Source organism: Penicillium argentinense (genome assembly GCF_028826775.1).
Source record: "Penicillium argentinense strain IBT 30761 chromosome Unknown utg000005l_segment0_segment0, whole genome shotgun sequence".
Classification (NCBI taxonomy): Eukaryota; Fungi; Ascomycota; class Eurotiomycetes; order Eurotiales; family Aspergillaceae; genus Penicillium; species Penicillium argentinense.
Window position 1 is genome coordinate 3902406 of NW_026622664.1, and position 13426 is coordinate 3915831.

Below are 13426 nucleotides of genomic sequence, written 5' to 3' on the forward strand. Positions count from 1 at the left end.
AAAAAAAACCCCAAGCTGGCTCATTTCCATCTCCTCCTACCTCACACGTCGACGATCATCACCGACCGGAGCCAAGCCGACAAGCGTGAACCCTGGCAACTTTCGCCTCGCAACGATCGACATGGCCAATCGTCGGCTTGGGAAGGTCAATAGTCAATTTCTATTATACAGCTGATTGACAGGGATGTCCTTGGAACACTGACCATGGCTGATCCACACTGGAGGTGCTCACATTTCGCCTTTTTCCGCGACGATGTTAATTTCGCAAGCGATTTAGCGAAGCGACCCGTTCAAGCTTGTTCGTGTGGTCGGAACTAACTAGCATCGATTTCAGGATCTATTCTTGTCGATGGTTTTAAATTAGCCAATGGGATCGGCGCCGACGAACTGTCGATATCCGTTGTATCGGTTTCGCCCGAGGCTTGGGATGCAGCCCGAACAGAGATCTGCCCCTGTACCATCGGGCGCTTTTGCAAAGACCCTAATTGCCGGTGAGCGGTATGAACTTTATTACCGAGAGTAAGTGAAGAGATTTCTTTTCACGAGATGTTGCTAGATGATTGTCTTGATTGGGGTTATCAAGTTCATTTTCATATGGAAAGATCTTGCGATGAGGCAGAAACGGTCGAGATAGTTGAAGTAGCTGTCGTGCTACTCGACATGCTTCCACGAACGAAGAATAGCATCGACTCATGGTACATTTTCACTTCGTGCAGGTGCCCTGGTCATAATCTGGCGAATTGCAACACCATCTCTCCAGGCCATGCAGGACGAGCACAAACCTGAATTGGAAAAAGGAAAATAAAGCACAAAAGCATTTCCAGCCTCCTCGATATTCCAGAATATACATACATGTACAGAGCTTTGTTCGCGCTCGTGATCGTCATTGCAGATAGATGGAGAGCCGCAGAAGAGAGGTCGCCGCCCCGTATTCAGCAGCTGCAACTAAAATGTCTTGAAGGACGATCACAGGCGGTCTCAATCTGGAAGGCTGCACTGTCGTCACGAAGCAGTCAAATTGTTCAATGGGGCTGGAATCCCTGCACCTTGAGCGTCAAGGATTTTATAATTGCCGCCGGAAATCGCACGTCATGGACACTACGTTCACATCCCCCACTACATAACTCCCAGATGATATGCCCTGGTCTCGGCCATTAGGACAAGCTTGCGACGGTGGCTTGTTCTCTTGTGTAACGGTCGGGTAGTGTTATGCTTGTTTCATGCAGGCCCGCTCACAGCAAACGCCATTGTGATTTCCAATACACCTGGGAATATCACACCGGCGGGCAGCTTGGTGAGCCTGGCAACCTGGAGAAGAGGGTTTTGGAGGTTGTGAATTCCAGACAGCGGGTGTACATGGTGCTGTTTCAAGCTGGTGGCCGTAGGACAGATTATTGCCAGATATTATACCTCGGAATTTTGAACAATATTGGGCAAACCATGTCTCAGCGGTGTGGGATGAGACGATTTGAGGTATGGAAGAGAACTAGAAGGCTACCCAATTAGGCAAAAAGGGTCGTCAGAGTCACATGACCTTATCGATAACACACCTCGAAAAACAGTCAGCGGGGCCAGTCGTGTGGTCGAATTACCCCAGAAAGCTCATCGAGTGGACGCTGCGCTGACCCTACTCGGGTTCTTGGCTTTTTGACTGCAGAAACCTGCTCGAGACTCAAGTGAGCGACATGGAGGCCCAAATCCAGGCCCAGATCCCTGGTCTGGACCGTGTCATCTCGGAATACTCGGTGGTATGCTCAGTCGCAAATGTGCACCAGGAGCCCTTTCGCAAACGCTCACCAACTCCCAGGGATACCTGACCCATGCCTCCAACCAATATGTCGAAGATGCGAACGCTCCGTCGCCGCTAGCCGAAGCCGCCGAGACCGTGACCGAACTGCTCATCTCGGCCTCAGGAGATTTCTCTTCGCAGAACCGTGACGCAATCGCCAACCTCGTGGAAAAGTTCATTACAACCCTAAGCTCGTCGAATGGTGTCGACCCGGAGAGACAGCAGATGCCCTTTGCGGCTAAGAAGCTCGACCACACTATCAATGTTGCTTCCCAGCGGAACATGTCTTCGACTCTGGGTTTGACGGGTGGTAATGTGGACCTAGAGTCTGCCAATGCCCGCAAGGTCGAGTCCAAGGTCGACAAGAAGAAGCTGGAGAAGGCCGAGCGCAAGATTCGTGCCAAGCAAGAGAAGAAGCAGATGAAGAACGTGGAATACGAGTCTTCTCGCTTGCTCAACCAGCCCGACGAGACTATGAGTTATGAGGAGTTCTTCATGGCCGTCAACCCTCTGCAGCTCGGATCCGACTCCCAGCACAAGAGTAAGGATATCAAGTTGGACAACATCGATATCTCGATTGGTGGTCTCCGTATTCTTACGGATGCTTCGTTTACTCTTGCGTACGGTCGCCGCTATGGTCTTGTTGGTCAGAACGGTATCGGTAAATCTACTCTGCTGCGTGCTTTGAGTCGCCGAGAAGTCGCCGTTCCTACACACGTCTCGATTCTTCACGTCGAGCAAGAAGTATGTTTTCCCGGTCCAGACAACGGTTGAATACTAACCCTATGTCAGATTACGGGTGATGATACCTCAGCAATTCAAGCCGTCCTGGATGCCGATGTATGGCGCAAGCATCTTCTTGCAGAACAAGATAAGATCACGAAACAGCTGAACGCTATTGAAGAAGAACGTTCGCAGCTGGCAGATACATCGAAGGATGCTGCCAGGTTGGACAACGACCGAGAGGGTCTGGATATCACCCTCTCCGATATCCACGCTAAGCTTTCAGAAATGGAATCCGACAAGGCAGAGTCTCGGGCCGCCAGTATCTTGGCTGGTCTTGGTTTCTCTCCCGAGCGCCAACAATATGCCACCAAGACGTTCTCCGGAGGTTGGCGAATGCGTCTGGCCCTGGCCCGAGCCCTGTTCTGCGAACCTGATCTTCTGCTTCTTGACGAGCCTTCTAACATGTTGGATGTTCCGTCTATTACTTTCCTTGCCAACTATCTTCAGGGTTACCCCAGTACTGTTCTGGTTGTTTCTCACGATCGTGCATTCCTGAACGAAGTTGCCACCGATATTGTCCACCAGCACTCCGAGCGATTGGATTACTACAAGGGTGCTAACTTCGAATCCTTCTACGCCACCAAGGAGGAGCGGAGGAAGATGGCCAAGCGCGAGTACGAGAAGCAGATGGCCGAGAGGGCGCATCTTCAGGGTTCGTTTGGTGCTCTTCATACTTGTCTGCTCATGACTAACATTTTCATCTTCTAGCCTTCATTGACAAATTCCGTTATAATGCCGCCAAGTCCTCGGAAGCCCAATCCAGAATCAAGAAGCTGGAGCGTATGCCGGTTCTTGAGGCTCCAGAGAGCGAGTACACAGTGCACTTTCAGTTCCCCGAGGTCGAGAAGCTGTCTCCGCCTATTGTGCAAATGTCCGAGGTTTGCTTCGGATACACTAAGGATAAGCCCCTCCTCAAGGATGTCGACCTTGATGTCCAACTGGACTCTCGTATCGGTATTGTCGGACCTAACGGTGCCGGTAAGACTACGGTGCTGAAGCTTCTCACCAACCAATTATCACCAACAAAGGGATTGATCTCCACCCACTCACGACTGCGCATTGGATTCTTCGCCCAACACCACGTGGATGCTTTGGATATGAACGCCAGTGCCGTCACCTTCATGGCCAAGACCTACCCCGGAAAGTCCGACGAGGAGTACCGTAGACACCTGGGCGCGTAAGTCAAACCATTGTCCCGCTACCATTAACATGCATGCTGATTACTCGTTCTATAGCTTCGGTATCACCGGTATGACCGGTCTTCAGAAGATGGGCCTCCTTTCCGGAGGTCAAAAGTCCCGTGTTGCATTCGCCTGCCTGTCCCTTACTAACCCGCACATCCTGGTTCTTGACGAGCCTTCTAACCACCTGGATATCGAGGGTATGGATGCGCTTTCGGAAGCTCTGCAGCGTTTCGAGGGTGGTGTGGTCATGGTCTCTCACGATGTGACTATGCTGCAGAACGTCTGCACCAGCCTCTGGGTCTGTGACAAGGGTACTGTGCACAAGTTCGACGGCGACGTCAAGGCCTATAAGAAGATGATTACTGCTCAGGCTGATGCGGCTGGTGTCGTGGCCAAGCACTAGATTTTGATTTACGATTTAGAGGAAATGAAAAGTTCTTCTTGGTCTTCATCACACGAATGTGGAATTTGCGAAAATTGACTGGTCGTAGAAATCAGTCCTCTATTTCCATCTCCTTGACCCAGTCTTCAACATTGACACACGCCTCCTCCGGCTGCCACTTGTAGCACCACAGGAAACCCTGTACATCCGCAATGCTGAACCGTCTTTCTGGCAGGTTCTCCGCGAATTGATCCGCCAGGTTCTCCAGTTTTCCCATGTCTTTCTTCTCTTTCTCCTGCTCGACAGGGATTTCCGCACTCCGAACCACATCACAGTAGATACTCAAAAAGAGACTCCGTAGCTCCCCACGAGACGGCAGCTCAAAACGAACATGCAAATCCACACGACCCGGCCGAATCAGCGCGGTCCAAATTCTGCGGCATATTGGTCGTCATTATCAGAATTCGGCCTTCGTGCGATGATACACCGTCAATCGCATTGATCTGAGGAAGTCGATCAGTCCGACCAATCCTTTCTAGATGATGATCAGATCGTAGATGGATACATCCTGACTGATGTCGCGTATCCTCAAAGCGATTGTCAGCTCATCATCGGAGTCGAAGAGGGACTATATTAAAAGCTTTGTCACCAGGTATGTGGAGCTGCCCATGGAGAGTACTATTTCTAATCAAAAGACCTCCAAGGCAGTGGGCGTCTGTTTCTCATGAGTACATGTGGAACACGGCGGCCTCAAGTACTGTCTTCGTGCCAGCAATGCAGCTATTTTCGATGACGCAAGTAATATGTTACTTTACAATTATTTCAGGACAAAATTTGAGCTGGCAATTATTTGTGGAATGTATCTGTTCCGAACGATCCTTCGAGACTATGACGTTCTTTGTGACTCGAAGATAGTGCATTTGTGAATCTTTAACACGTTGCCAAAATCCAAGACAATCCCGATTGGGCTCCATCATACTGTCAATTTCTGCAGTCCAGCTCAGCTGCTTGCTATTGCATATGCTCAATATCCTGTAGGGCATTGTTATCTTAAGGTTGGAGTAGTACCTTGGACACCTTACTACTTCTGTTTATAGACCCAAGTCACGTGCAACTCGGTATATCTCGTGATTCCCGCGAGATCCTTCGATCATTCTTGAAATCAATATTTAGACAAGTGGAAGTCCCACTGTCAGAATAGACCCTTCTAGACGTAGATTTTCCAGCTATCTGACTACATTTTGCACTGTGAATAGCTACTTGGTGGCTCCGCCAACCCTGGAACGGCAACGGCAGAGAGTGGGTCCCGCCCGGCAATCGACGTAGCGGCAATCGATCTCCAAGCCCGGGGGTCCGCCCCGAATCCCCAATCTCCTTACACTCCCTCTGACGCAGACACATGAAGCTCCTCTTGCTCTCCTACACTCGGGGAGCTCTGCATCATGGCTGCCCGCGATGAGCCAGATCACGCTGGGCCCAACGCCCCGCTACTCACCCAGACCGACACATCTCCCGATCCGGCCAACGGCAATGACGGTCTTGCGCCGGAGCTGCAATACGCTGGAGGATGGTTTATTTGGATCTTGACCTTCTCTGCGGGGATCAGTGGCCTTCTCTTTGGCTATGAGTAAGTATAGTTTCTTTGAAGAGCTTCTGCGGCGCTAGTAAACTAATAAGGTACACCTACTGTGAAGCACTGGCGTCATCTCTTCTACACTCGTGACGATTGGCTCTGATCTCTCGAATCGGCCTTTGACGACTCTGGACGAGAGTCTGATTACTTCATGCACGGGTCTGTTTGCTCTTATCGCGAGCCCGTTTACGGGTGTACTGGCCGACAAATACGGCCGCCGGCGAGTCATTCTTATCGCCGATGCGTTATTCGTACTGGGGGCACTTGCCCAGGCCTTTACGAGTCAAGTCGGAGGCATGATCTTTGGACGCAGTATTATTGGCCTTGCAGTTGGAAGTGCGAGTGCCGTCACGCCATTGTAAGTATGGCCCTAGTCTACAAGCTCAAAGTCGCACGGTGGTACCAGCGACGTGGGAAGCAAGCACATAAGCTAATGAACCTTCACCTTGAAAGGTACATATCTGAAGTAGCTCCGGCACAGGCAAGAGGACAGCTTGTTACCATTCTGTCCCTACTCATCACCGGCGGCCAAGTCGTTGCATATGTTGTTGGGTGGCTGTTCTCCGAAATGTCCGGAGGCTGGCGCTGGATCGTCGGTCTTGGAGCTGCGCCTGCATTCCTACAATTCGCTATTCTCATCTCTCTCCCTGAAACGCCTCGGTGGCTTGTGCAGGCGGGGTCTGATGAGCAAGCCGCGAAAGTATTGACTCGGATCTACCATGGTTGTCCGGATCGGGACGAAGGCGTGCGTCGAGTCTTACGAGGCATTAGAAAGGAAATCGACGAGGAAGCAGAAGAGATGGGCCAAAGTGATGTTCCAGACGCGAATATGCACTGGTTTCATGATTCATCCCAGCGTGCTCATGATCTGTTCTACGTCGGCGGAAACAGAAGAGCCCTGACCATCGCCATGATGCTGCAGGGACTACAACAACTCTGCGGATTCAACAGCCTAATGTATTTTTCAGGAATTATTTTCACCGCGCTGTCCTTCTCCTCGCCAACCTTAACCTCGCTTACGGTCGCCGTCACCAACTTCCTCTTCACCCTCGTCGCATTCGGACTCATCGATAAGATCGGCCGACGTCGTATCCTTCTGTACTCGATTCCCGTGATGATCCTCGCCCTGGGAGCCTGTGCCCTCGTGTTTTCCGGAATGGACATCTCTTTCGACCCCGAGAGTTCGCAAAATCAAAACTCAGACACACGCGGTGGCTCGCCCTTGTTGATCCTATTCTGTCTGGCAGTCTTCGTTGCAGCATACGCATTCGGGCTTGGAAACGTGCCTTGGCAACAAGCAGAACTCTTCCCTTTGAACGTCCGATCTTTGGGATCAGCTTTGGCTACGGCGACGAACTGGGGATCAAACTTTGTCGTCGGTCTTACATTCTTGCCTATGATGCAATGGTTGTCGCCGACATGGACTTTCGTCATCTATTCCGGTGTGTGTGCTTTGGGCTGGATAGCCGTTCAAAGGATATACCCGGAAATGAGCGGAATGGGACTCGAGGATGTCAAGGGTTTGTTGGCTGATGGGTGGGGAGTGGAAGAGAGCCTGCGGCGAAGACGCGCTTTGAAATGAGTATTGAAAGCGTGGCAGTAGCAAAATCCTACTGCTAGTACGTACCAGACATGTTCTAGAATGTAGTGCGGTTATTTCTTAAGCTGAGCTTCACAGTATAGTGTCATGAATCTAATCTCATTCCATCTTTCTTTTCTCGTTTACAAACTGAGATCTTCTGGGATTGTGTCCCAAAAGGGAATTTAGAACAAATGGCCATCACTACAAACGCTCTTCTTAAGTCTTATAAACAAGGTACTGTCTCTTCATGTGTTCTCAATTCGCGACAAGTCATTGCAATCGTGATTACCACTACGTAGAAGTTAACTACTGCGATGCCTCGGGTATAACCTAAAGTTGACGCTGATGCTCACTGTAGGAGAATGGCTTGCCATCAACTAGGGCACGAGTAGCACCTGACTTGGTGTGTCAGCAGAAGAAGACAAGCCTCTCCTCCTCAGGTTCAGATATCCAGTAGGAATCTCATAGCGGAATGTCTTTATATTCTGCGAGAAAGTAAAAATTGTAACAGATAATCAATGTCATACCCTGCTCCCAATCCCACCAATCTTCTCCGCCTGTAAAGCAGGAAACTCGAAGACCGTTTCAAAGGGTATAGAGCAAAAAGCCTCACCTCCAGCAGCCAACCCCTTATATTACCAAATAAATCACTGAGCCCTCTTGCGTAGTCGATCTATGGTAGGTGGTCACATGTGAATTCATTCAGGTAAACAATAATACCGCCTCTGACAAATGCAAGCGAGACTGAAATGCTCATTCACATTGAAGAGTGAGGGTGGCTGCCTTCACAGGGGACTTGACGAGTCTTAAGTGAGTCCTCCCACTCCAGTCAGTTCCTCAGTCCTCCACCCACTCTCCCACCCACTCTTCCACACCCACCCTCGCTCAATCTTATCCACTGGCATCCTTACCCACTTCCATCTTTACCCACTCATACCCTCTCTGAGCGAATCATCATAACATAGCATCAACATCTGATCTCACGATGTCGAAGCGCAAGTTCGATAAGATGACGGACGATCTGCACGAGACGGCATCCCCTCTCGAGGGCAGTCTCAATGAGACCTCTGTCGAACAGGTCCAGAACATGACACACCTTCCCGAGAGCAGGCTTCTCAGAATCCCCCACGAGGTAAGTGATCCTTATACGGTCCTCGAAGGTCAATCTGACTCTCCATTCCCGACAGATCCTCCTCGAGATCATCTCCTATTTGCCCCGTGAAGAGGATGCCATCAAGTTGAGCAATTCCTGCTGGGCGATGCGTCATGCGATCCTGAATGAAGACTCCCTGGTCTGGAGAGATCTTTACCAACGAAAGTACGACGTCCCCAAGCGACACAGCGCGAAGGATCTTGGACGTACGTACCGGGTCCGTGGCGTCGCTCTCTCGGCGGAGGCCATGGGCTTCCTTCCATACATGTTGAATGAGAGGCAGATGGCCTGGATTGCCATTGTCAGGGACATGGTCGTCGAAGGATTGACAGCTCCCATCTCGCCGACCGGCCCAAAGACCCTCAACAGACTGCGTGCAGTCCTGGCGCAATCCAACTTTCTCAATAACCCATTGAAGATATGGACGTCGAAGCCGAATAAATACCTTTTCATTGCAGTCCAACTCGTGAGTTCACATCCCAGGGAAGTGAGAGATATATCTGAAAATGATTTTATACTGACCATTTTCTAGAGTCTCACTGCATTCGCCTTGAACCCCGATGTTACCGAACCTTGTGCTCGTATTCATTATAACATGGCCGTCGTGTACGATGACTCTGATGAAACCCCGTACATTGCACCGGCAAGTCTCAGTACCGACTTCCATAAGTTCCTCCACATCCGAAGTTTCTGGCAGCGTCACTTTCTGCACCCTGGCGAAAGAAGTTTCTTCGAATCTTATGAGGAAGCCAGTAGGAAGTGGCAGCCCGGAATGCGGATGGACAGTGACGGATCATTCTTTCCTAGCCAATGGACTGGTTATATTTGTGAGTTCTGCCCTCACTTTTGATTGATATTTGAACGTGGAGCTAATCAGAAATTAGCGTGTTTGCATGCCACAAGACCAACTCACATGGTTGCGGATGGCAATGTACCTGCACAAGTGCAAACCTGTGCCCAACAGAGAATCCTCCCTCATGAATTGCTTGGCAGACTTCACATGGTAAGGATGAAATTCTCCAAGACCCATCCACAGCAGCCACAGAGATACTAATAGATCTCAGGATCTGACTTTCAGACCTGGGAAGGAGGATGAAAAGGCTGAACACTGGCGCAAACTCTACGGCCGCTGGATGCCTTTGGGTTGGATGCCTCTGGGCTGCATGCCCAACAGAGACCGAGAGTATTTCACCAGCTTCGCGAATTGGACTCAGTATATTCCCGGGATTTCAGAGTTTACCTACATCGTCGAAGGCTTGATTGAGCCATTTCAACAACCCTATGGAGGAATCGATGGATGGAGCCGTATCTGCATGGCGGTGAGAGTTCAGTGTCCAGGCACTGATGACACTCCCGGCGTGATACTGGCACCGGATGACTGCATGTATGCAATGGAAGGTTTGATTCTTCCCGGCCGTCGAATGATGCTGGGCCGGTGGCAAGAGCTTCTGGATGGGATCGCCAAGAAATGCGGACCATTCATCCTCTGGGATATTTGATGGTCGGGTGATCTCATCTCTTGCCGGCCAAAGCTCCGGGAGGCCTCATGCGTTATGTCTGCGGGAGGAGGGGAGCGAAAGGTGGAGGGGAAGGAGGGGGGGGGGAGGGGGAAGAGTGTGATTCTTGATCACATTTATGGCGGGGAGTGAGAGAGGAAAAGAAAAAAAGTATAAAAAAATATCCAGAAGAACAAGTTCATGCCATGAAATAACGTAAAGTACGAGAATGGAAACCCGACGACTACTCCTCGATGTCCTTCACCTTTTCCCACTGACCCTTAAGATTCTCCTTCCATAAGCTCACCTTATTATCGCCACCGCTGACAGCGAGAATGTTACCGCTCAAGCTCCAGCTCACGCGCCAGAGCACACTGTCGAATTCGAGTGTCTGGCTGGTCCATTGGCCCGGGTTAGATGCATCGGAAGTCCAGATGCGGACGGTCTTGTCTTGCGAGGCCGAGGCGATGTACGACTTGGAGAGGATACTAGGAGACCAGGACACATCACGGACCCAGTCAGAGTGACCTTCGAGGGTTTGAGTAAGGTTGTAAGTCTTGGACTCGGGGCTAAAGGGACACATTTGTTAGTAACAAAACAACTACCTCTGCAGAAGAGCAATAGCTGGCAATGAGCATACTTGTAGTCCCAGATCTTGACCAGGTTGTCACTACCACCGGTCACAAACCGTCTCTGCTGTCCAGGTCCGGGATTGGAGCTGATCAAGCTTCCCGTGAAAGCAGCGGGAGCCCAGCTGATCGAGTTCACGCCCATTCCGTGCGCATGGAAGGTCTGGTGTGTCCAGTTGTTGTCGCGGAACTCGAGAACACTGACATGGCCGTCGGAGGAGGCGCAAGCAAGGAGACAGCCACTCTCGTGAGGGGCCCACGATACCATGTTGACGGAAGCGGTGTGGAGAGAGAAGTCAAAGACCTTGGTCCATGTGCTGCCACCGACGGGGGAGGTGGCATTCTGAGGCTGTTCGCGCCAGATCAAGACCTTGCCGTCGTAGGAGGAGGATGCCAGGATGGTGCCGAATTTGGGGTGAGCCTGCGAGGGACGGGATTGTCGGTCAGTCAACTTGCGCGGAGGTTCTAGAGTAATCAATGGTGTTATCCAACTAACCCATGCGACGCACCAAACCGCGCCTTCGTGACTATATCCAAGGAATCCGGGTTAGCTACCAAATCATCTCTTGATATCATCATTGCGGGAAACCAAGCTTACCCCTTCAGGGTCTCGACCAGGCGGTGCGATTCTCCCTCAATCTCGAAGATCTTAATCGTTTTATCGGAGGAGCAGGTGGCTAGCCTGCGACCGTAGTAGTCCAGTCCGGCATCGTGCTGCATGTGGAATTGAATTGTCAGCTCAATCGCATTCGCCGGCGACGGGGGGTGCTGCCCGAGTGTGGCTATTGAATCGACAACTCAACGTACAATCATGTCTTCGTGCCCCGAGTTCGAAATAACCTGAGCGGCTGCCTAGTCATAGAGCATTAGCAAGAGTATCGCCAGTTAACATTGGGCAGAACACACCATTTTGTCAGGGTCCCGGGGGGTAGTTTGAATCGCAAATTAAAGATGAGGGAGCTGCGCGATGGCCAACGCCAAACAACCTCCCGCTGGCTCCAAGTGGCCGCTTGCTATCTTATCTTGATGACTCAGCAGGTCACGTTGAGCTCGGCACGTGCCTCGGTCTATCCGGTAAACCGTGGGGTTCTCCACGGCGGCGACTCACTAACTCCTCTTGTTCACTCTCGCTTTCGGCTTTCGCGCTTGAAGATACCCACTGGCTCGTTTTGCCTACGGACATACATTCACAACCTCGCTACTCCCGTGAGATATCCTTATCTTCGTCGGCCTATTTTTACTGCATATCGGCCTTGTCCGACAAGACATCATCATGGGTGATGCGCTCTGTGGCCCGTCGAACGCGCTTCAGAACTTCCAGAAGCATGCGTCGACCGACCGGACTCTTCAGCAGGATCGGTTGACTACCAGGCATTCTGCGAATCAAGTACGCACAGTACATCTTTCTGTCGCAATGGACTCTGTATACTAACTATAACGCTCAGCAGGGTTTCCGATCTCAAAACCCTCACGATGGGATCCTCGACCCCGAGTTCGCGGCCTTCGAAGCCAACCATGGAGGCCCACCGCTCCAAGACTTGCAACACCCGGCTCATTTCAGAGGACCGGCACAGCTTCCCCATGCGCCCTATCCAACTGCCAACTGGGCATCGGACTTCCAAAATCTACATATCTCCGGGCCATCGGCCCCGCAAGTACATACCCCGCCTGTCGCGCAGGCCCCGGGAGGATGGCATCAGGAATTTTTGAAGCAGCAACAGCAACAGCCTACGCCAGCGCAGCACATGCAAGCTCAGCCAATGGCCAATCGCGGATTCCAGCCCACTTTTGCACCTAGTTACGGAGCCTTCAATACCCCGATGAACATGCAACAGCAAATGCCGCAGAACACACAGCAAAGCTCTCAAGCTCCAAGTGAGCAGTTTGACGACGCCGCCTTTGAAGCTGCATTCGACCAGGCCCGGGCAAATCTAGAGCACCTTCTTGAATCCGAGGTCTCAAGCCAAACCGAAACATCTTTTGAGGAGATGAGCCAAGCTGACCCCGGAACCGTCCTTCCCGATGAAGTACTCGAGCCCGAAATTCGCATTGGATCCGACAGAATCGGTCCAGGGCAGGTGAAGGAAGATCCACTGGAACGTATCCACGACAACGACGCTCTGGCTCAGACCGCCGGACAACTCATCGACAACCTTCGTCACGAACAGAGCAAGAAGTTCAAGGAGAGCAGTTTCATGGAGTTGATGCGTCGGGTTCGAGATCGGGAGGTTGAAGTGGAGGGAGAACATTTCCGTGAAGTTAGTAACAACACTTAACGGATTGGCTGTCAAGCCTGACAGAACCACCGGTATCGTTAAGTGAATCTGATTCGATCCCTGTCCTTGCTAACTCCTATCTCTTTATTCAGACTACACAGTCTCTCCACCCAGGCGGGCGTTACTACCCCGGACAGTCTCCCGTAGGACCAGCCGCGCCACCCGGCAATAACAGTAAGGAACCTTCCCTCCCCATGGCCGGGGTTTGATGTTCCCAAGAACATTACAACCTTGAGCAATAAACCTGACCTCGCTTGCTCTGGCTAGAGGATACGCCAGTGTTGGCTGAGGGAAGCCCCATCTCCTTTGGTACTGGCTCAGCAGGGCCGGGAGATAGCAATGCACTCTACGAGGGCGTGGTTCATGAACCTTGGCTACTCGACCGACGACGGACTCCCACCTTCTGCTTTCGTGGCGAGGGCGAGGTGTGCCCTTCGTGGTGAGACATCCATCCTTCTTCTGGTGCACAAGGTCGCGTGCGCCTGTTGAGACCCGAAGGAACAATTAAATCCAGTC

At 51.4% G+C, this 13426-nt stretch overlaps 6 protein-coding genes across 6 annotated transcripts; 4 read left to right on the plus strand and 2 right to left on the minus strand.

Moving 5' to 3' along the window:
* Positions 1-1685: 1685 nt before the first annotated feature.
* N7532_006256 (putative AAA family ATPase GCN20) lies at positions 1686-4162 on the plus strand (the record flags this gene model as incomplete). Its single annotated transcript, XM_056618750.1, has 5 exons — positions 1686-1748; positions 1808-2533; positions 2582-3227; positions 3284-3752; positions 3811-4162. 5 exons carry the CDS (start codon positions 1686-1688, stop codon positions 4160-4162), a joined length of 2256 nt encoding a protein of 751 aa, XP_056474909.1.
* Positions 4163-4253: 91 nt separating this feature from the next.
* Positions 4254-4640, minus strand: N7532_006257 (uncharacterized protein; the record flags this gene model as incomplete). The annotated part of the gene is made up of 2 exons (XM_056618751.1): positions 4254-4575; positions 4627-4640. 2 exons carry the CDS (start codon positions 4638-4640, stop codon positions 4254-4256), a joined length of 336 nt encoding a protein of 111 aa, XP_056474910.1.
* Positions 4641-5583: 943 nt separating this feature from the next.
* N7532_006258 (putative MFS myo-inositol transporter) lies at positions 5584-7356 on the plus strand (the record flags this gene model as incomplete). The annotated part of the gene is made up of 3 exons (XM_056618752.1): positions 5584-5768; positions 5836-6132; positions 6228-7356. The coding sequence occupies 3 exons, from the start codon at positions 5584-5586 to the stop codon at positions 7354-7356; spliced, it is 1611 nt and encodes a 536-aa protein (XP_056474911.1).
* A 985-nt stretch (positions 7357-8341) lies between these two features.
* Positions 8342-10008, plus strand: N7532_006259 (uncharacterized protein; the record flags this gene model as incomplete). Its single annotated transcript, XM_056618753.1, has 5 exons — positions 8342-8488; positions 8544-8975; positions 9042-9336; positions 9394-9512; positions 9574-10008. 5 exons carry the CDS (start codon positions 8342-8344, stop codon positions 10006-10008), a joined length of 1428 nt encoding a protein of 475 aa, XP_056474912.1.
* A 241-nt stretch (positions 10009-10249) lies between these two features.
* sec13 (GTPase-activating protein SEC13) lies at positions 10250-11543 on the minus strand (the record flags this gene model as incomplete). The annotated part of the gene is made up of 5 exons (XM_056618754.1): positions 10250-10574; positions 10646-11161; positions 11233-11402; positions 11442-11486; positions 11541-11543. 5 exons carry the CDS (start codon positions 11541-11543, stop codon positions 10250-10252), a joined length of 1059 nt encoding a protein of 352 aa, XP_056474913.1.
* Positions 11544-11907: 364 nt separating this feature from the next.
* On the plus strand, positions 11908-12910 carry pex20 (the record flags this gene model as incomplete). Its single annotated transcript, XM_056618755.1, has 2 exons — positions 11908-12021; positions 12080-12910. 2 exons carry the CDS (start codon positions 11908-11910, stop codon positions 12908-12910), a joined length of 945 nt encoding a protein of 314 aa, XP_056474914.1.
* Between the last annotated feature and the right edge of the window lie 516 nt (positions 12911-13426).